Source organism: Choristoneura fumiferana, chromosome 16 (genome assembly GCF_025370935.1).
Source record: "Choristoneura fumiferana chromosome 16, NRCan_CFum_1, whole genome shotgun sequence".
Lineage (NCBI taxonomy): Eukaryota > Metazoa > Arthropoda > Insecta > Lepidoptera > Tortricidae > Choristoneura > Choristoneura fumiferana.
This window is the reverse complement of record NC_133487.1, coordinates 9,635,626-9,658,448: the sequence shown is the minus strand read 5'-3', so window position 1 is coordinate 9,658,448 and position 22,823 is coordinate 9,635,626. Positions and strand designations below refer to the sequence as shown.

Genomic DNA, 22,823 nt, shown 5'->3' with positions numbered 1-22,823 from the left:
TTTCGATTGTAACGTAGCCATCTTGTTCTTGTTGAGCGCGATAGACGCCTGGCCTGAATAGAGGGTGCTACACAAAATTGTAACGACTGAGCGGATACAATTATGTGACTTTTATATTAGAAACACAATACGATTGTCATTTCGAAAATATAGTTCATTTTTGCGGTAATTTCAACGACAAAATATTTTTAATAAATAAAATTTTGTGATCTCAAGCTTTCAGTACATCTATCTGAACAAACGACAACAATCTGTTATTTTAGGTTAGATAAAGGAGATGGCGGCGCTATACTGAATATACGGTATGGCGCTGCCCCTGTCAAAAAACCAGCATAGCGTCAACTTATGACCCTCCTCTTTTTTCGCAGTGAATTGAAAAACCAGTAAAAGATGGATCAAAAAGATATGCATGTTAACACGGCAAGTCAACTTAAATGTTTATAAAAAAAAGCAAACATTTTATTTTGTTGAGGCTTTGGACACTCCAAAAAAGCGTTTAGAAAGGCTGGATCCAAAATGGATGTTAGTGACTACAGTAGTATATACAACGATGTGTGACAGCGCGTTATGACTTCATAATGATCATGATCACTCACAAGGTAAAAGCATAGTAGTGTCGTCATCCTTTCTCAACAGTTTCCTCAATTTCTTTCCAATATTCCTGCGCGGCGATGCATTGAATACTCATCAGGATCAAGTCTGGGGCGTCAAATCTTCAGTTCCACGGCTGGAATGTAACAAAAAAGTTTCGATACTATAGTGTATACACTGATACTATATATAGATAATGGCATAGCATACTTCAGTTTGTCCTCTTCACTCAAGCAGTAGTCCGAAAAGGATAAGTATTTTCTAGTGTGGAACGAACAGAAATCGTATTATATTGAATTGTTTTGTTTTTAATAAACCTTTAAATCTCTGCAGTACAGTACCATCTTCCGATTATCATGATTTTTTAAATGTTGATTTGGTGGCGGTTTTGTATCGCCATCGACTCAAGTCGTCATCGTCGCAAAGGCTCGCGAATAACGTCCTAGTAAAATTGTACCTACGCCCCTTTAAAACTAAAATGAAAGAATTCGATTTTTTTTTCATTTTAAAATTCAACCAGATTGTGTTTTATTTAAAGTTCATTTTGGAAATTTGAATATATAAAATTGTTTCACTTTAATTTTAAAGGTGCGCATGTGGTTCTTAAAATTACCTGGAGTACAAAGCTAGCTGTTTGTCACCAACGAAAAGCATCAAATGATAATGCTGGTACGGTGAGCACTTGATTTGTTTGGAAGCGCTCTTGAGTGCGTTGAGTGCAGCAGCTGTGGCGCCACTTTCACCTATGACCCCGCTTGCCCCCGTATGGAGTCGCCTTTGCTTCGGCTGTCAAGAAGTACCGACAGCCAGTTGCGATAAACGGGAGACTGAAGTCTGATAACAAAGTAATATACAAGTTTTATCTGACTGTTTACTCAAATTAATAGTCATTTTCATTTAGGGCCTACGCTAGCTGGCGCGGGTGCATAGTAGTGATGTAACGAGTATTCGCATTCGCATTCGCGGATATTCGCATACTTTTGCTTATTCGCATGCGCGAAATTTCTGCGAATGTTTTGCGAATATGAATATCGAAAAAAAATCTATTACTTATGTTAGGCTCAAATGTAAATTAAGTCAATAATATTTAATATATTCATATTATTTAATAAGTTATTATTTATGAAGCAATTTAAATAAAAAGTAGATGTTTTAAACATGGCAAGTAGTGGGGATGACAAAGTACGTTGGAGGGAGCATAAGTTTTAAAAGAGCCGGGAGGTAAGTTGGATCGCAGTTAGTGTTTGATCTAGAACAAGTCTCACTCCCAGACCAACACCGAATCAACACAAAATAATACACCATTTTAATTTAGACCTTCCTTCTTTGATTTGTCTAAATAAAAATGTTGTATTATTTTGAGTTGATGCGGTGTAGACTAGCCCATGAAGGGTTCCGTGGCAGCAAGTAAATGACATATTAAAAAAAACTACTTACTAGATCTCGTTCAGACCAATTTTTGGAGGAAGTTTGCATGGTAATGTAAAACATATTATTTTTTTTAGTTTTATCATTCTCTTATTTTAGAAGTTACAGGGGGGGGGGGGCACACATTTTACCACTTTGGAAGTGTCTCTCGCGCAAACTAATCAGTTTAGAAAAAAAATGATATGAGAAACCTCAATATCATTTTTGAAGACCTATCTATAAATACCCCACAAGTATGGGTTTGATGAAAAAAAAATTTTTGAGTCAGTTGTAAGTATGGGGAACCCCAAAATTTTTTGTTTTTTTTTTTATTTTAGTGTAAAAATCTTAATGCGGTTCACAGAATACATCTACATACCAAGTTTCAACAGTATAGTTCTTATAGTTTCGGAAAAAAGGGGCTGTGACATACGGACTGACAGACAGACATGACGAATCCATAAGGGTTCCGTTTTTTGCCATTTGGCTACGGAACACTAAAAAAGTAACTTATCGTAATTAGTCATCACTTAATCATTTGTACCTATTATTTATTTATTTATTTTGCAATGCGTTCGTATAAACTCGCTAATTCTCGGAACAAAATACAAACGGAACGCACTTCGTTAACGAGACTTTCTACAATTGGCGCCAGAACGAAAAACTGAATATTCGCATTCGCACTCGCGAATGTCGGTAGCAGATATGTTAAAAAAATGACATTCGTTACATCACTAGTGCACAGAGCGGGCGCACGCCTGTGGGCGCGAGTACAGGTAAAATCCGTCGCGTAAAATTAGCGCTGCTCGATACTATTTTGTTCTTAATATGCGTCTACCCTTCCCTACAAACCGCGTCAGCTAGCGTAGGTAGGCCCTTATTCCAAGACATTGTATGTAGCACAAAACACAGATAGATCAGAAGTCAATCTCCATACAAGTGCGCTCGAGCCAACGCACACATAGACACTGCTCACGGACACGATATCTCGGCACGGTTGGGACCAGTGCGAGCGGGAGTGCCATGCGCTTGAGACACGCGTCTGTGAACTTTTTGTGCAATACTTAATGGCGCAATAAAAAAGAGTTATTATAACTGTTCAGTGGACGGTTGGTTAAATTCAATATTAAACGGTGAATTGACGTTTTTTAAACTACCAGTGGTTTCAGAGAGGTAAGTAGGTATCTGCTTGTATTTCAATGGTTCGTTTTAACGTACACAGAACAGTTAGGTAGATATGTAAGCGCCCCGCCCCGGAGAATAATATCTAAGATCGATTTATTTTATATAATAATAGTTTCCTATTTTGAATCAGTATAAACCCTGCACTTGATTATTAACTGGCTTTTGCCCGCGGCTTAGCCCGCGTGGAATTCGGTTATCGCGCACTGTTCCCTCGGGAACTGTGAATTTTTCCGGGATAAAAAGTAGCCTATGTCTATGTCTGGCCTATAAACTATCTCTATGCCAAAAATCACGTCGATTCGTCGCTCCGTTTCGACGTGAAAGACGGACAAACATACAAACACACACACTTTCGCATTTATAATCGTGCATTTCGCCAATGTCGAAATCGTCGCAAAATATTTTCTGTGACAAATTTGAAATATAACAATGACATTAAAATTAAAAAAAAAAAATTTTAGTTATTATTAATTTATATTTCCGTTCTTCCCGTTTCATTTTCAACAATAAATCAAACAACTAGATACAAGTGCCACTACCACGATAGTTTTTTGTGCATAAGCCATAGTTGACAACCTTAGAGCGGCCGCCGAGCGTAGGTATGTAAAGTGAAGTACATACAGGAGATTGCCTTCTGAACTATCTGTGTTTTGTGATTGTAGTGTACTAAGGCTTAGCTGAAATGGCATAAAATCTTGCGAGTCTTGAGTGTTGAAGTAATAATGTGCAAGTACACGAAAAATCAGGTAATTTTAGGATTAAGTAAATAAAGTAGCTGTGATTAGGTCCCGAAATATAATAGTTATGAATGAGAAAAGTCAAACTTTTAAATATTTTATTATTGTGTACATAATTATTCTATAAATAAACACACTCACAGATTAATATTCTGCCCACAGATGTGCTGCACCAATGTCTTGCAGTCGAGCAGTTCTCGTTCTGCATCATCAATGGATTCTTTGCTGATGATCATGAACACATGATCCAGCCACTGCAAAATGCAATCATTCAGAAAAGTATCCTATAGTAATCAGGGATAAGACAGTGTAGTTTTCTATTTGTGAAAGACTCAAAATCAGTTCAAGACTTCCAGAAATTACCCTCTACACAAACACACAAACAAATAATGTATTTTCTTCATTGTATTAAATTAGATCATCATTCCAGCCTATAGACATACCACTGCTTGGCACAGGCCTCCTATTAGCATGTGAGGGCTTAGATAGTAGTTCCCACGTGGGCCCAGTGCAGATTAGGAACTTCACACACACCATTGAATTACTTTGCAGGTTTGGGCAAGTTCCCTCACAATGTTTACCTTCACTGTAAAGCTTGTGATAAATTCCAAATGTAATTTTGCAACACTTGTTTCGAAACACTCAAGAGGTGCGAGCTGGGGTTTGAACTCATGATCCTCTGCATGAGAGGCAAGAGGCCAAACCACTAGGCCACCACGGCTTTTTAAAATAGATAGCTGACATAGAAACTATGGGAATTTATTCAGATCTCGATCTCGAGGAATCTTAGGATAACAAATAGCCATGATTATTCCAGATCACATACCAAATTACATCAAAATTCCGGGATTTCCCAAAAGTTCTAATGGGAATCCACATAAATTTCATATTTCATTTGTGTTGCATAAAAAATCTACAAAACAATTAATATTCTAACAAATGTAATTTAATCTGCTAATGAAAATAGTGGTTAAGTTTTCTTTAACTTTCCAATTTTTTGCGCAATTTTCTTTTTTTTCCATAAGAACCTTCTACAAAGTATTATACTTGGTTTGCATAGGTATTTAACTAAATGTAAACAAACTTCAGCTGCCAGCTTTGGTACATTCAAGGATTTTAAACATTTTACATATCTATCATTGTAATTCCAACTAGACTGTGTATTTCAATACAGAAATGTTAATATTTAGATAGTTTACTGGGGGAGTTTCAATATTTAAGACACCAGTTGACTTTGTTTTGTTTACATTTAGTTAAATACCTATCAAAACCAAGTATAGGTATTAGAACACTTAAGAAAAAGATGGATGAAATCAGTAAAATTATTTTCAAGTCAAGGTGTGACCAAAGGAAATAGGGATTATTTTTCATAGATATAATTACCTCATCAAACACTATAGTTGTGTCATCTTTGCATTGCATGGAAGAATATGTGTTCCCAAACTGGGCAGCCATAACTCGCTGGGATGTGATGATCGGCGACAGCAGTTGCGACACATTGTAACTATCCGTAACATTATTCGATTCGCTATCCTAATAGGATTTAAAAACAAGAAATTTTATTTGCATCAATAGTTTAGCGAGTACAGTACCTGCTACGTACGTACACACAATTACTAATTCATACAGGTCAGTCAATGTAACTAAATCATTAAGAAACGGTTAAAGAAATCATATAGTATTATAAACTAGTTTAATCAGAAGTGTTATAGGTACTTTACCTGTTCGCTTAGAGATTTCATGCGTTCTATAAATTCTTCATCCCATTTTGAAAACAATAAATCGTTTACATTATCAAAAATCAAAGTGGCTTTCATTTTGCACCTATTCCTAATTGTTTATAATATATATAATCAATAATAAAAGCTGACCGACACTGAAAAAAATTACATTACAGTGAGTGAACTGTGACTGTGACAGTACAGTACGTACAAACAACACAACAGTGTAGTCAACACAACAGTCAACAACAACCATCCTGGATGGACGTAACATGGGGGATAAATAACGTCACGGTGAGGTGACAAAGTCACCGTGACTCGCCATCAAAAGGTGTCACTGTACCTTTTCCATAACTTTTCACAGAAGAACAACGTTACAAAATCTCATACGTTCTACTGTTCCTAGCGCCTAACGACGCTGTGGAGTGCTGTGACAGTCCTAAGCCTGTAAAAGTTTGAAGGTGATGTAGGGGCAAATGGCTAGTAGCCACGGCCGCTGGTTTTTGGCGCAAGCTTTTTAAAATCTGTTTTGATTTATGTCATTAGAGAAAATTATATTTTCATACGAATTCATGCGTTTGATTTCCAGTTTTAATATATCTTACACTGGTGACCCCATGTGAATCAGAAATATATTATTATCGTTTCGTTGGTTCGAGATAAATACATTTTAAATATGGGCAACGACGTCGAGTCATCAATAGTGCATGCCGAGTATCTGTACGCGTACCGCCGTTCTGGCCAGAGCGGGCCGACTTATGGTTTGTCCAGCTAGAGGCGCAATTCGCTATTGCTGGAATTACTACGGATAGCACCAAGTTCTACCATGTCATCTCACAATTAGAGCAGAAATTTTTAGTTCAAGTGGACGATGTGGTCAACAAGCTCCTTCAGAAGGAAAGTATGAAAAAATCAAGAGCGCATTGATTTCTCGTTTGACTCCATCTAACAAGGATTGTCTTCGTCAAGTTGTCAAATACGAAGAGTTGGCGCGATCGCAAGCCTTCACAGCTTTTGCGTCACATGCGCAGTCTCGGCGGATCAGCCATGACCGACGAAATGTTACTGTTCCTGTGGTCTTCACGTCTGCCAGCGCAAACAAGCATTTGTTGCAGCTCAACCTTCTACCATGGATTTAGATACTTTGGCTGAACTGGCAGATAAGGTAAATGGAGTATCAACGCAGCCCATGTTAAGTCAGAACTGCCCGCAGTTCAACCAGAGCATAATCCATCGACCTCATCCGATGTGTTAGAAGAATTAGTGCGACGTTTCGAAGATCTATCGCAGCAGGTTGCAGAGCTATCAGTGGACGGAGTGCGGCAACGTCGCGATGTCTCGAAGAAACCCCGCAACGATCGTTCTGGCGGTGCTGATTCTTCGTTTTCCAAATTGTGCTGGTATCATCGCTGTTTTAAAGATCGAGCTTCGAAATGCATTTCGCCTTGTGCATGGAAAAATATTTCGACGGCGGGAAATGCGACGGGCAGGCGTTAGGGGCGGATAGCTTCTGCCCATCTTACTCTGGCCGCCCTAATCGTCTTTTTGTGACAGATCGGTCAAGTAAACAACAATTTCTTGTTGACACTGGCTCGGACCTCTGTGTTTATCCCCGGAAAGCACTTCCAGATCGCAGGGCACGAACGAATTATGAGCTGTACGCTGCCAATGGAACAATAATTGAAACTTACGGGTGGGTTCAGCTGCATTTGGATTTCGGCCTACAACGTGACATCACCTGGCGATTTATAGTGGCAGACGTCACAAAGCCAATTATTGGTGTAGATTTGTTAACATTTTACCACCTCTGGTAGATACTCGCCATCGCCGGCTTATTGATGGTACAACTTCGCGCAGCACTGAAGGAACCCTTGCGCACTCTTCTATTCCTCAAGTTAGAGCTGTTTTCGGAACTTCGCATTTTCACAATATATTGGAGCGATATCCGAACATTATGCTTTCACATTTAAGTATGAATGCTTTATAATAAAATGCGCAATATTTTTAGTTTAGCATTATAAACCTAAATAAAAAGCCTTTACTATGAAAACAAGAAATTCCCTACCTTATGGAATTTGTTATCCAACTTTTGCTTATTGAATATTTGCATAAACCAATAAAGGAAAGGATCTGAAGATGGAATTTTCTTTTTCTTCTGATGGGCTTTTTTGCAGTGGGCTGTACAAGACTACATAAAGTTACTACATAATAGTTCATATATTGGAACAGGGCTTTAAAGATTGTCTTTTGGTAGAGACTCATTGACTCATGAAATTTCCAAATGTGTGAGCGACACAGGACTCAAAGACCTCACAGCTTTGCATAAACTGGAGACTTTAGTCTTGTTTGATTTAACAAATGTTAACAACATGGATGACTGCAAGCATACTTATCATCAAATTACCTAAGTGCTAAAATATTGGAAATACACCATTAGAGTGAACTGAAAATAGTTAGATTTATTAAGTTCATAAGGCTAAATGGATTTAATAAATTAGGACAAATATCCCAACACATTTGATTTATACATCACATGCATAATAAAGCTAGGGACACTTTCCCATATGTTTCTAAGCATACAATATCAGGGTCCATTGCAGATTTCATAATGCATTGCATTATGTTGCATTTGTGGGATAAGTGTTACTAGCTTAAATTAGCATTGCTTAATACAATTATCATAAGTATAATCTTGTTATTTTACAGAATCAGCAGATGTTGTCAATGAAAAACCTTCATAGAAGGAATATTTGACAAATGCATAAAGAGATAAAACCAAATTATATTTAATATAATCATACATAAAATATAGAAAAACTGATGATGAAATCAAACAAATAATAAAATATTTAATCTAAAATTTTGAATACATTTATCATTTTACACCCTTGCCTACAGCATCATTCACATTGCTGTATCCATTTTTTAACAACAAATCAGCGAGTTCCTGTTTTATTTTAGAAACTACTGGAGGACCATGGTATATCAAGGCAGTATATATTTGAACTGCACTAGCACCAGCTAGAATCTTCTCATAGGCATCTTGCCCAGTGAAAACACCACCAACACCTATTATTGGGACCTTACCTGAAAATAAGGTTCAAATTACAATGGGTCTAATTTATTTGAACAAAATCCCTTCATTACCTTGTTGTTTTGTTGCGTAAGCAAGGTTTTTCAAATAATAGTCACGATTTAAATAAAAAAAAAAAAACTGTTATAACTAAATCTTTATAGGTTCTAGAGTTCAAAAGAAAAAATGGAATCCTTATAGATAGATCACTTTGCTGTCTATTTTATGTCCAAGTCTATGTCAAGGCCCTTTTCAAGAATGCTTGTAGGAGGTTATAGCTAATATTAAATACTCAAGTATGCAAATGCAATCTCTTGACAATATATGAGTAGTCATTAAAAAAGGTGTTTCAAAACTCCACAAGGCACTTGTCCTTGGTACTTGAAATTTGGTAGAAAAGTCTGAAAACCCTAAAATTTTGTCAGTAACTAATATAAGTGACCCCACACTGCATACATTTTCCTAACCACTGGGGCCGTGCAAAGCTTTGGCTGGTTGTTTTATACATCATATTATTGGAACAGATCTGCAAGTAATAATCTTGAACATAATACAAACCTTTAGTTAGTCTGTACATCTCTTTAATCATTTCCGTAGATTTATTTGCTAGTGGTTTTCCACTTAGGCCACCAGCCTCTTTTGATAAATCCTGGTGAACTAAACCTGGCCTTTCTGTAGTTGTGTTTGAGATTATTAGTCCATCTACTTTGCTTTCCTTTTTATTAATCACAGCCACAATATCCTTTTTCTCTTGTTCACTCAGGTCTGGAGCAAGTTTAAGCAAGAAAGGTATACTTTTCTGAGGTTGCATAGAATTTCTTACTTTATTTATCTCAATTAGTAGTTTAGAAAGTACTTCTTTGCCTTGTAGTGATCTTAAACCAGGTGTATTAGGGCTAAAACCAATATATGATTAGGAGAAAGATGATATTTAAAATGATATATATACAAAATATGTTGACACTTTTTTACCTGCTTATGTTTATTACAAAATAATCGGCCACATCCCAAAATTTGTGAATACCTAATGTGTAATCTTTGACAGGATCGTCCGACAGTTTGTTCTTGCCCAAATTTATGCCTAAAATGGATTTATCCAACAATGTTTTGTCTAAGACCTTTATCTTATTATACACTTGTTCATGTCCTTCACTATTGAATCCATATCTGTTAATGACTGCTTTGTCTTCTGGGAGACGGAAGACTCGGGGCTTGGGGTTGCCAGGTTGAGATTCTGGAGTCACAGATCCTATTTCCACTATAGAGAATCCTACATTTTTCAATCCTATCACAGCATCTCCATGTTTATCAAAGCCAGCAGCAATACCAATTGGATTGGATAGCTCATTATTAAGTAGTTTAGTAGTCTGAAAATATAGAATGTTATGTTAGTGTATAGACAAAGCTGGACATAAAAGTATTTATTTTTTACCTTTAACTTTACTAACATAGATTTGAAAATGTCTGAATTAAATAAATGTCTAAAATTAATAAGATGAAAGAACTTCAAATGGTTGCAACTTACTAAGACTTTAGGATCATCAAAATTTTGAGTTGGAAACATGCCATATTTAATGGCTGAGACTCCAATTTTGTGTGCCCACTCAGGATTGATGGTTTGGCTTATGGGTTGCAGCACATTGTCATAATAACCATTGAAGTCCTTTTTCAAATAAATAAACTGGTAAGCCACTGAACCTCCCAGAGTCAGGTAGCATAATGATTTGAGTTTCTTCTGCAAAAGTAAACAAAAAAGTATAAAAGTAAGCTATTGTCATATAAATTACCTGAATAGTTTTTAAAATATTATGTTTACCACTGCGCGATTCCTGGCGGCGTTCATATTTTGAGGGTCAAACAAACAAACAAAACTAAATAGTCAAAGAACTAAGCTGGTGTCATTGTCTGGTGCACGGTTAAAACAAAACAAATAACTTATTGTTATTATTATTTTTATTTTTTTTGTTGATATGGCGTTTGCTGCAATTTTAAAAGACAGAGATTCTGTTATTTATTTCAGTTCTTCAAAACATTAGGCCGGATATAGGTTAAGGTTAGTTTTGGATAGAAAGACTGCCTTTGTTGACTGCAAAGAGTATAAGTACCTATGTAGGAAGTTGACTGCCTGACTTTTTGAGTTTTCTTTCGTTAAGTTGACGTTTGGTTTGGAGGGTTACCAAATGCTTAAGAATGAAAACCGCTAAACATGTAGAAATTAAATAAATGTTAAATGCGATAAGAAGATAAGAAAATCTTTCGATATGCCCTTGAACGTTAAATCAAAACAGGTAATTTTTTGTAGGTTTTGGCAGTGGCCTCATAAAAAAAACAATTATAGCAAAAAATTGGCTAGTAATAGAAAACAGAGGCAGTAATAGATCTAACGGTAAAAAATATTTGTTCTAAATTTACCATCTCAGAAGTTTCCTATTCCTCTCTCACTCTTACTCTAGGTATAGGTAGGTATAGGTATTAGCGGGCTGTTTTCCGCAACTCGACGTCTAAGTGCGCCTATTTTGCGTGATTAGGCTGTAGGCACTATTCATGCCAGCCTAGCTCCTGGAGGAAGCCTAGCAGACCCTTCACGTTGCCGGCGACTTCCTGCAGTGACCCCGGTGATCCGAGGTGTAGTGCCCTGTAGTTCGCCACACCAGAGCATTCCAGAAGGATGTGAGTGGCTGTCTCTTCTGCCTCCATGCATGCTCTGCACAGGGGGCTGTCTGTAACACCTAGATTATGTAAGTGCTTGTTTAGTAAAGCATGACCAGTAAGAGCACCGACCAGCAGTCGGAGTTGATCCCTCCTAAGTCCGCGAAGCTTGCGGGACAATCCGGGGTTGATCGTCGGGAGGGCTTCTCTGGTTTGCCTGCATGTATCTAGGTTCGTCCAATATTGTTGGTGCATTACCTTGGTGTTGTGTCGCAGTTTGCCGCGCAGCCATCCAAAGGGCAGAGGTAGAATGGGTTCGGGACCGAAGACCTTCATGTCCGAACCCCCCTCTAGCCAATCGGTCGGCCGCGTCGTTACCTCGCGATCCACTGTGTCCTTTTATCCATTGTAGTGTTATGGTGTTAGTCTCACTTACCAACGTCAGAGCTCGATGGCACTCGTAGATTAGCCCTGATGTCATTGTGTCGCTCTGCAGGGCTTGCAAGACCGATTTGCTGTCAGAAAGTATACGGATAGGAAAATCCTGTACCTTCCTGGAGTCAATCGCTGCAGTTGCCATTATGATTCCCATACATTCCGCTTGGAAGACGGTATTATGGGCTCCTAGTGGCTTTGATATGTTGATATTCAGGTCCTCTGAGTGTGTTCCAGAGCCTGTACCAGTTGATGTCTTTGACCCGTCCGTGAAGATCCTTAGCTCTTTCAAGTTGAGTCCTTCCCCCGGGTCTTCGTGTAGTTGTATCTTGTATTTTTTATCGAATACGTACTGTTTGGGTATCCTGTCGGTGACCGCCTCAAAGAGTGGTTCCCTGTGTACCAGTTCATCAAGCAGTTTGGCGTGTGGAACACTTACGCTTTTCCATAGGTTTAGCTTTTTTAGTCTAACCGCCGTCGCTCCCGCCTCCTGTTGGATAAACAGATGCAGCGGCGGCAGGCCAAGCAAAGCTTCCAGGGCCGCAGTCGGAGTCGTCCTCATACAGCCCGTGGTTGCCATGCAAGCCAGCCTCTGGAATCGTTGTAGCTTTGCTTCGACGGTGATTAGTTTGGTTCGTGGCCACCAAACCACTGCACCGTAGCTGATTATAGGTCTGATGACTGACTGGTATAGCCATAGAGTGACCTTGGGTGATAAACCCCATTGCTTACCTACCATTCTACGGCACTGCCAGAAAGCCACCGTGGCCTTGTCGATCTTATTGTTGAGATGGTTACTCCAGTTCAATTTGCTATCCAGTATTACTCCTAGATACTTTACCTCCGAACTGAACTGTAGTTCCGTGTTGAACAGTCTGGGGGGGTTATAGTTGCCCAGCAGTCGTTTGTTTGTGAACATTACCTGTTCTGTCTTCTTGGGGTTGACAGTTAGTTCGTTTTCGATGCACCATCGTTCCACGATCCGTATTGCCTGCTGCGTGACGTCACACACAGTGCTGCTGACTCTACCGCTTATTAATATAGCAATATCGTCAGCGTACCCGATCGTGTAGTAATGGTGTTGGTTAAGTCTGGTTATGAGGTCATTTACTACCATGTTCCACAGTAGTGGTGACAACACCCCTCCTTGTGGACATCCTCTGGCTACCAGTGCATGTTGTGTCTCAGATGAGTTGAGTCTGATGATTCTTTTGCTGAGCATGTTACCTATCCATTCGACCATGACCGGATTCACTCTGTGTCTTGTCAGGGCCGAAGTGATGCTGCTGAAGTTGGTCTTATCGAAGGCTCCTTCAATGTCGATGAAGGTGCCGAGGCACATTGATTTATTTTCAATGGCCTCTTCTATTCTGCTGACCACTGCATGTAGAGCTGACTCTGTTGATTTACCTTGGCTATACGCATGCTGGTGTGAGTGTAGACGTATTGTAGCTAGGGCATGTTCTCTCAGATCCCGGTCACAGAGCCTCTCCATAGTCTTCAGCAAGAACGAGGTGAGACTAATGGGTCTGTGTGCCTTGGGTTCGGAGTAGTCGCTTTTCCCAGGTTTCGGGATGAATATTACCTTTACCTCCCTCCACCGTTTCGGTATGTATCTATGAGCTAAACACGCTGTGAAAACGGTGGTGAGCCTTTGGATCAGTCGATGTCCTCCCCACTTCAGGAGTGCCGGGAAGATCTCATCCAGGCCTGGGGATTTAAAGGAGTCGAAGCTACTAATTGCCCATTTAACCTTTGATGGGCTAATTACCTCGAGTGCTTGTTGCCAGTGCTCCTCGGTTGTAACTGTCTCCTCCTCGGACCAGTGGACTGAGCGCATGATGTGGCAGCCTGGAAAGTGTGTCTGTACCAGTACGCGCTCTGTTTCCTCTGGTGTGCCGGTGAAGGTGTTATCTGGCTTTTTTAGGGAGCCCCCTACCTGATTGGTTTGGTTTGCTAGGACTTTTCTTACCCTGTTGGCCTGTACGCAGGTCTCTATGCTGCTGCAGAATTTGCGCCACGATTCGGTACTTCTGTACCTTAGTCGTTTTTTGTATCTGGACTTGGCTTCCTTGTAGTTGTCCCAGTCCAGATCCGCGCATGTATTCATTGCTCTGTTTAATAGTTGTCTTACCTTTTTCCTGAGCCTTTCCAGTTCAGGACCCCACCATTTCACCTTGTTGTTGGTGCTCTCTGACGGGGTTGATAAAGGACATGCAGCGTGGTAGGAGTCTGTGATACTATCAGTCAGTATATCTACCTGTTTTTCTATCTGTCCCGTCCCCACGAGTCTGTCTGGGCACGACCGCTCCCCGAGCAGCTGATCCAGTCTATTGGCGTAAAGCACGCGGTTGGTTTTGCGTGGGTTACGCTTTGGGGAAACAGGGACTGTAACTACCTGCATGTCGAAGCGGATCCATCTATGATCAGAACATGATATCTCCTTGGACACATGCCAGTTAGAGATGGTTCCTGATGCCGCTTCTGTAGCCAGTGTTAGGTCGATGATCGTTCTGCTACGTCTATTCACAAAAGTGGGTTCTGTTAGGGATAACCTTTTTTTTCATACTTTATGTAGAAATTTGTCTATGGCTGATTTCAAATGAAGAGTTTGTTTTTCTTACTTATGTCAATGTCTTTTGCAAATATACATGTCGGTTACTTTTAAAATATAATCTTTTTCATTTAATCACTGGGTAAAGACTATTACAGCCTTTTACATTGGTTATGGGCATTTGCTAAAAGTGATTAATATATTTAAAATAATATAATCAGTTATATTTTGTGAAATAATAGTGACGACATTATTTTCGGATAAAATATTATTTTATCAAAATGACGGAAAAAGATATTCCGACTAGTTCGATGAACAATATTGTTGTAAGTACTGGTTCGAATATGGTCATTGAGAAGCTGGAAGGAGTTTCAAATTATGGCACATGGAAATTTCAGATGAAATTATTGCTTATTGACCATGGACTATGGGATTTCGCAAACGGGTTAGTGAATGCATCTACAGATTCAATTAAAGATCAGAAAGCATATGCAAAGATTTGTTTAAATATAAAACCAATTTGCTATCCACATGTCAAAAATGCAAAAACAGCTGAAGATGCCTGGAAACAATTGAAGGCTGCTTATGAGAATGCAGGCATAAGTCGTAGACTTTCTTTGAAAAGAAAATTAGCACAAATTAAGTATACTGAATACGATTGTATGGATCACTATTTGGGAAATATTATTTCCGTTACGCAAGAACTAGCTGACATTGGCTGTGTCGTCGATGACGAGGAATTAGCCGAATTGATGCTGATTGGTTTGCCAGCTGAGTTTGATCCATTGATTATGGCGATGGAAGCCACAAGTGCTAAATTGACGTCAGAATTCGTCAAATGCCAATTAATTCAAAGTGAATTTAAAAAGGAGATAGGCAAATCAAATTTGGAACCTTCTGACAAGATTCTTATTGCGAAGAATAAATTTATTCCAATATGTCACAACTGTCATGAAAAAGGACACATTAAACCAAAATGCTCTAAGTTGAAGAAGAATTTTAAGAAGATTTCAAATAATGATTCAACCCTTGATGCTTCATCTTCAAAGAAGGGAAGTACAAAATCATCTTTATTCTCTACAGAGACTGCCTTAGTTAGTAGTGTTTGTAATAGGGATAACTGGATTTTAGATTCAGGATGCTCTAGTCATATGACTAATAGGAAGGACTGGATGATTTATTACTCTCCTAGTATTAAATCCGAAATAACTACTGCCAATAATGATATAATATATAGTGAAGGCGTAGGTAATGTCAATATGGTATTCGACAATGATGTTGAAAAAGTGATTACTGATGCCCTGTATGTACCAAAAGTAGCAGCTAATCTTTTGTCTGTTAGCAAAGTCGCAGCAAAAGGCTATGTTTTAATATTTGATATTAATAAATGTAATGTTTACAGGAAGGATAATGTTTGCGTGACTGGTTCCTGTGATCTGACTGCTACTAATGTGGATGGTATTTACAAAATTGATCAGAAAGGGAAATGTTATTCTGCATTTAACCAAGAGCCTAGAATTAGCACTGAAGGTAAAGCTTTGATGTCTAAAACTGATTCGTTAGAGCTTTGGCATCGGCGACTTGGACATTTAAGTTTGAAAGGTATGTTAATCCTTCGTGATTCATTGGCACGCGGTATTGAATTTTCAAATGGAGATTTGACTCCATGTTCTCCTTGCATTGAAGGAAAACAAAAGAGCAAATCATTTCCTCGTGGTCAGGCACATAGAAGCGTGACTAAATTAGATTTAATCCACACGGATATATGTGGACCTATGTCGGTGGATAGTTGGAGTGGTTGTCGATACTTCATTACTTTTACTGATGATTTTACGCGAAAATCTTTTATTTATTTTTTTCGTAAAGATCAAACAACAGTTTTGAATACGTTTATTGAATTCAAAACATTAGTTGAAAATCAAACCGATCTGAAGATTAAGCGTGTTAGGAGTGACAATGGTACGGAATATTGCAATAAAAGTTTTCAGAATTATTTTAAGCAATGCGGTATAGTTCATGAAACTACTGTGCCATACACACCACAGCAAAATGGTGTTTCTGAACGCCTTAACAGGACTTTAATGGAAAAAGCTAGAGCCATGTTACAAGATGCTGACTTGGAGAAGAAATATTGGGCAGAAGCGGTAAATACTGCTTGTTATTAAAAAATCGTAGTCCAACTGCTGCTTTGACTAAAGCTACTCCTGAAGAATTGTGGACTGGATCCAAAGTGAACCTCAGTCATCTTCGAGTCTTTGGTAGTACAGCATATGCTCTCACTCCACAACCTCAGCGTAATAAGCTTGATCCCAAATCAAAACCCTACATTATGTTAGGATACTGTAATCATACCAAAGGATATAGACTTGGAGATCCAGCTGATGGCACAAAAATGATTAAAGCACGTTCTGTTGAATTCCTTGAAAATGTTAAAGGAATCAAATTTAAAAATGGAAAATCTTATGATTATTTCAAAGATTTACCGAATAATATTGAAGTTTCAATATATAATTTGAATACTTCTGATGAAAATGTTAATGAACCTGACAATGATGAGTATGCTACACCTGATGCTTTATCTACCAATTCTGATATAATCTCCAATGTTGAAGATTTTAATGTTCAAGAAATGACATCTGATGAACAGGGAGAAGGTGAATCGTTGAACAATATTCAGCAAGAATCTCATATCATAGAGCAAAATGCATCTGATACAGAAATTATTGAGCATTCTAGACCTGTTCGTGACCGGAACCCTCCTATAAGGTTTAAGGATTATGAAATGAATTATTTCACTGAACTAGCCTTAACGGGACGAGATGAACCTAGAACATATAACCAAGCTATAAAATGTGAAAAAGCTGATGATTGGTTGAAAGCTATGCAAGAGGAATATAATTCACTCATGTTACATCGTGTCTGGGAACTTGTTGATCGACCAAAAGATGGAAACATAATTAAATGCAAATGGGTTTTCAAAGAAAAAGTAGATCCAAGTGGTAACTTCGAAAAATTTAAAGCTCGTTTAGTTGCTAAAGGTTTCACTCAACAATATGGAGTTGATTATGAAGAAACTTTTGCACCTGTTGTAAGACACTGTACTTTACGTTTACTTTTTGCAATTGGAATCGAAAATGACATGGATATCGAACATGTTGACGTGAACACGGCATTCCTTAATGGAGACCTCCATGAACGTATTTACATGGAACAACCTACTGGATTTGTAATTGAGGGGCAGAACAAAGTCTGTTTACTGAAAAAGAGTTTATATGGACTCAAACAAGCCAGTAGAGCTTGGAACGAAAAAGTTCATAATGTTTTGATAAGCGATGGATATACGCAGTTAAAGACTGAAAAATGTGTCTATTTCAAAGACCAAGTGATAATAGCGTTATACGTTGATGATTTTTTCGTGTTCAGTTCCAATGAATGTCAAAAGAAAATGCTTTATAAATTGCTCAGTTCCAATTTTATAATAAAACTCCTTGGACCAGTCAAACAAGCGTTGGGTATGAAAGTTGAAAGGGACAGAGAGCAAGGAACTTTAAAATTGACGCAGGCTCAATATGTGAAAAATCTTTTAATTAAATTTGGCATGGAAGATTGTCACAAGATAGCGACTCCCATGGAGATCAATTTTAATCTGCCGAAAGCAGAGACAATCGACCAAAGGTTTCCATACCAGGAGCTTATTGGAAGCTTAATGTATCTCGCTGTATGCACACGTCCAGATATAGCTTTTGCGTGCAGTAAGCTTAGTCAATATAACAGATGTTATAATGAATCGCATTGGCTCGCCGCTAAACGCGTACTACGATATTTATCTGGGACAACTGGCTACGGACTCAATTTAAGAGGGGTAGTAATAAAGTTGAAATTTCATCCGACGCAGATTGGGCGGGGGATACACTCGATAGAAAATCTTATTCAGGTTTCGTGAGTAGGTTTGGTAATTGCGTTGTAAATTGGCATAGCCACAAACAACAAAATGTCGCTTGCTCTAGTACAGAAGCTGAATACTATGCTCTTGGAAATGCTGTTAAAGAGGCAAAATTCATTAGAAACTTTTTATTAGAGTTACGTTGTAGGAATGAGTCACATGATCTTGTTACTATTTATAATGATAATCATAGCACACTCAAGATGGTGGAGAACGAATGTTTTCGTAGAACAAAACATATAGATGTTCATCATCATTTTATACAGGAATGTGTTGAACGCAAAGTAATCTGTTTAGCTTACAAGCCCTCAGCTGAATTAGAGGCAGATCTTTTTACAAAAGCCTTACCTAAGGTAAAACATGATTTCTTTGTAAAGTGCTTAGATTTAGTTTAAACTTCTTTTGTATTTTGTACTCTCGCACAGAGTTTATACTTCATTTCTGTTTTAAATTTGTAAAACATATGATTGCCTCGAGTAAGGGGCAGTGTTAGGGATAACCTTTTTTTCATACTTTATGTAGAAATTTGTCTATGGCTGATTTCAAATGAAGAGTTTGTTTTTCTTACTTATGTCAATGTCTTTTGCAAATATACATGTCGGTTACTTTTAAAATATAATCTTTTTCATTTAATCACTGGGTAAAGACTATTACAGCCTTTACAGGTTCCGATCCCACATTCATGATATTCAGATTCGTGGTCATCAGGTATTCAACAAGAAGCTTACCTCTCTCGTTTGTAACTTGCATCCCCCAGAGGACGTGGTGTGCGTTGGAGTCAGTGGCAATGATGAGCTGCAATCCGACCTCTTCGCAGTAGGTTACCAGCCTCGTCATGTCGTGTGGCGGTGGTGCATCAGCCTCTAGCATGTAGACTGAGGCGACGACCACCTCTGGCAGGCTGTGATCTTGCGCTCTATGCACTTTAATAGCGCACAGATCTCTAGAACAGAAACTCGTTAGAGCATGCGCATGTATGTTCTTGGAGATGTAGATGCAGGCCCGTGGATTATCCGGGCCCGTGTATGTGACTATCTTACCTCCTGCACTTCGGAGTCCGCATACGATGCCATTCCTGACCCACGGCTCCTGGATCAGGGCAATGGCTGTTGGGTTGACCTCCAACCATTTCCGCATCTGAGCCGTTGCGGTCACACTGTGGTGGAGGTTGGCTTGTACGAGGTTACAGATTGGGGATTTGGGTTCGCCATCTGACGACAGCACCTCCATCTCCTCCCAATCTGACCCCCCAAGGGCCAGGTTGCCTAGGCCCGCAGCGCAAGAGCCTCCCTCCGAACCCAGAAGCAGCTCCTCCTCGTCCTCTGCTTCATGGGTCGGCTTCAGGGGGCTCGACTGCGCTTGTGGAGGAGGCTTAGGGTCAGCCGGGTGTTCCCTTGGCTTCATTCCCTTCGCCTGTTTGGAGCCGGTGGCTTCCTGTTTGGAGCCGGTGGCTTCCTCCTCGTGGCCCGTGTCCGTTGGCAGGTGCTCGGTAAATTTACCTTTCGGACCCTGAAATTTCACGTACACCGACCCTAGCATGTAGCAGAGTCGGCGCTCCCGTTCAATCAGGGTCTGCACCACGTCCTCCGGAGCACTGAAGATGAGGAACGTGTCCCCTCTTGCCGGTCCACTTTATGGAGGAGCCAGCTGTCCACCCTTGCCCACTTGTTTTGGTAGCGCAGTGCGCGTCCCACCTTCCAGATGTCCGGCTGGTCACCCGGTAGCAGGACGCCACAGCGAACCATCCGGACTAGGTCGCACTGACGTTTTACCATCAGTCCAGTACCAGTGGACAAAGTAAACCCCGCAATTGTTTTTGTGAGCCACTCAACTGTTTCGTGGTCCTCACACCACAATTTCAGGGCGCCGTTGGCAAGGATTGGTTTCCCCCTAAACTGGGGGTCCCCACTCCAGTCGATGCCTGTTTCTTGCACTGCCTGCTCGAGCAACTGCTCCTGCAGGCGTGCCTGTATTTCTGCAGAGGCCTGCGCAGTCAGGGGCTCACCGGTCGCGGCTGTTACCGCAACCAGTAGCTCCGACCGCACCGCCTCCGCGTACGAGGCTTCAGCTCCTTCCTCAAGCCTCGGCTTCTTGGACCCGCCTCTTGGCGACTGTGTGTCGTCATGGCGGTTCCTTTTAGCCGTAGCCTGAGTCGGACCTTTAGCCCCGGCTTTGCTCTGACCTTGCGTCTTGTTGCGTTGGCCTCGACCGGCTACCTGGTTGCCCTGGCTGCCTGCCGCTCCCTTCGCAAACTTGACGTTCCCCTTTATTTTGGGGTTTTTCTTGGCAAGAGCTGTTGCCTCGCGCTTAGCAGCTTTCGCCGCTTTCGCCCGCTCCTTTTGACGCTGGCGCTGCTTCTTGCTCTTGCGCTTGGGCGCAGGACCGCTTCCAGCTTGGGAGGTTCCCGCACCACTAGCGCTTCCCACCGCCTTGCCGGACTTGCCTTTGCCCGGCGGTGGTCAACAAGAGTCCACGCCTCGTCAAAATGTTTAAGGTCGGCAGCTCCTCCCGTCGTCGATCCACTAGCCTCAGGTTGCCCTGTTGCCGCGGAGACGTCAGGAGTCGCTCCCGCCTTTGGCTTTGCACCTCCCTGAGGTGGCGCTGGGCCTGTATGGTCGCTCGCAGTCGACGTGGTCGGCTTCGGTCCAGCTGGTTTCCCAGCCTTCCCTCGACCGACCACGGACTTACGTGGCTTGGTGTGTGGCGGTCCCACCTTAGCAGCACCGCCCCCATGTGTGTGTGTGCTTGCGGAGGCCAAGGTCGACATCGCTGCCTTGGCTCCGCGTGTGAAGGAGGGTAGTTCCACGATTGTGGCCCCGCCCTCCCGTTGTTTGTGTTGTCGGTTAGGTTCCGCTTGCGCAGACCCTGAAGACGTGTGAGTGGATGGACCCGCTTTCGCGGTTCCGCCCACCTGTAAGGTACCGTCAGGTTTCCCATCTGGTCCCTGGGTTATGGACCTTTTTTGTTCCATAGTTGGGTTTTTTGCTTCATCCGCCGCGCTCCCTACCCTCCATGGAGCCCGCAACATTGGGGATGTCGTGTACGACACCGGGGCTACGCAGCAGATATAGACGGTGCAGGTTAGGTTCCTTGCGCGACATCGGGAACTACAGATGACGGCTGATGATCGTGATCCATCCCAACCACCAGTGGTTCCGCCACCCTTGTTCCGTCAGCATGGCCGGTTCCCTTGCCCTCCCGGAGGACCCCACCCCGTCTCGCCAGCGTAATGCACCCAGCTCATCCGTGCAGTTACGCGTGTCCATTTCCCCGCAGTGGCTAGCTGCGAGGCTACCGTTTAGCCTGAAATCCAGACCAAAGAGGGCGTGTTGTCTCCCGAGGTAACCCCGACCCCGTTCGACTCAACCCCCCAGGACTCCTTCATCCCTGCGCACGGCGATCAACTGCGCAGGACACACGCAGGTAGGCAGTGTTAAATCCACCGGGTCACCTACTATACCCGGCAGATGGCCTGTCATACTTAGCTACTGCGGTCCGGGGTAGATGGTATTATGCGACGCCCGTTACCGACCACAGTATTACCAGGGTGCGCGACCCACTCATTAGGTGATTACGGAGTGGGTTCGCCCCCAAGCCCGTACGTCGGCGAGCTGGGGGCGACGTGGACGCGTATAACAGACTTGACAGGAACGAGCCAATAGCTCAGCGCCGCATACCCAAGCGTACTCATTCCGCCCTACACCCCAACTTAGTGTATTATAATTTTATAATGCACTGCATACATTATACATATGCAATGCGGTATGAGTGGGCGACTCAGCGCGCCACACGTGCCAGATTTGAATACCTATTTTTATCTATCAAAAGGAAAACTGAACTTAGCTTATTAACTTTTACAGATTTATCTCGTAGGAGTGAGTGAGTTTGAGAATTCTATGTCAAACAATCACGACTGGTCATTTTGTCCCTAGTATCTAAAAAGGCACCAATGGCATAACTCCCCAGAGGTGTCTAGATAGCTAATTTCGTCATTGCATCTCGCACCCGCATATAGGGAGGTAGATTTATAGGTTTCATTCTGTATCTTAGTTTTATTTATGTATTTTCTTTTACGCCAGGGAGCTGCAAGTGCAGGTGCACCCCCTCCTACCTGCTCCTTGCACCCCCATCCTGATGCCCATGGTCGGCCGGCTTTAATTATATGTCTTGATGATGTGATCCTGTTATCCCTCACTAGGGACATAGGGCTCGTAGAAGAGTTTTCCATTTGGCTCGATCTTGCGCGGCTTCTTCCAGCTCTTCCCAGCCGGGACCAATTGAGCCAGCCTCCTTCTCAACTAATCGCCTCCACGTGGTCCGAGGACGTCCTGGCCGTCTTCTGCGAAGCGTGTGATATGTCTGGTTCATGTATTATTTCAGTGCCAAGCCTGCATGTTGCAACCATTGGCAGTGAGTGAGCAAAATTTTTTTTTCACCGTTTGCACCTGGTGATTACTGATCACTCAAATTCTAGTTACTAGTGCTCCTTTCTTTTCTTTATTTAGAAAATAAATAAATTTTTATTTTT

General features: G+C 41.2%; 2 protein-coding genes and 1 pseudogene across 2 annotated transcripts in view; all 3 read right to left on the bottom strand.

Annotated features, from left to right (window-relative positions):
* The window catches only part of LOC141436111 (uncharacterized), a 36,219-nt gene that overhangs the window by 8,139 nt on the left and 5,257 nt on the right, over window positions 1-22,823 (bottom strand). The gene's annotated exons all lie outside the window — the stretch shown is intronic.
* Window positions 694-5,779, bottom strand: LOC141436504 (uncharacterized; annotated as a pseudogene).
* LOC141436115 (dihydroorotate dehydrogenase (quinone), mitochondrial-like) lies at window positions 8,334-10,815 on the bottom strand. Its single transcript, XM_074098973.1, has 5 exons — window positions 10,531-10,815; window positions 10,240-10,449; window positions 9,687-10,081; window positions 9,273-9,610; window positions 8,334-8,728 (listed from the first exon to the last, which is right to left on the bottom strand). The coding sequence occupies exons 1-5, from the start codon at window positions 10,555-10,557 to the stop codon at window positions 8,517-8,519; spliced, it is 1,182 nt and encodes a 393-aa protein (XP_073955074.1). The 5' UTR covers window positions 10,558-10,815; the 3' UTR covers window positions 8,334-8,516.

Bases quoted from the DNA above. Each gene is read 5' to 3' on its own strand.
- LOC141436115 (XM_074098973.1), bottom strand. From the start codon at position 10,557: ATGAACGCCGCCAGGAATCGCGCAGTG. The intron at 9,611-9,686 runs GTAAAAAAGTGT...TATTGGTTTTAG, and splicing joins TTTGTAATAAACATAAGCAG to CCCTAATACACCTGGTTTAA. The intron at 8,729-9,272 runs GTTTGTATTATG...CCTTATTTTCAG, and splicing joins GATGTACAGACTAACTAAAG to GTAAGGTCCCAATAATAGGT.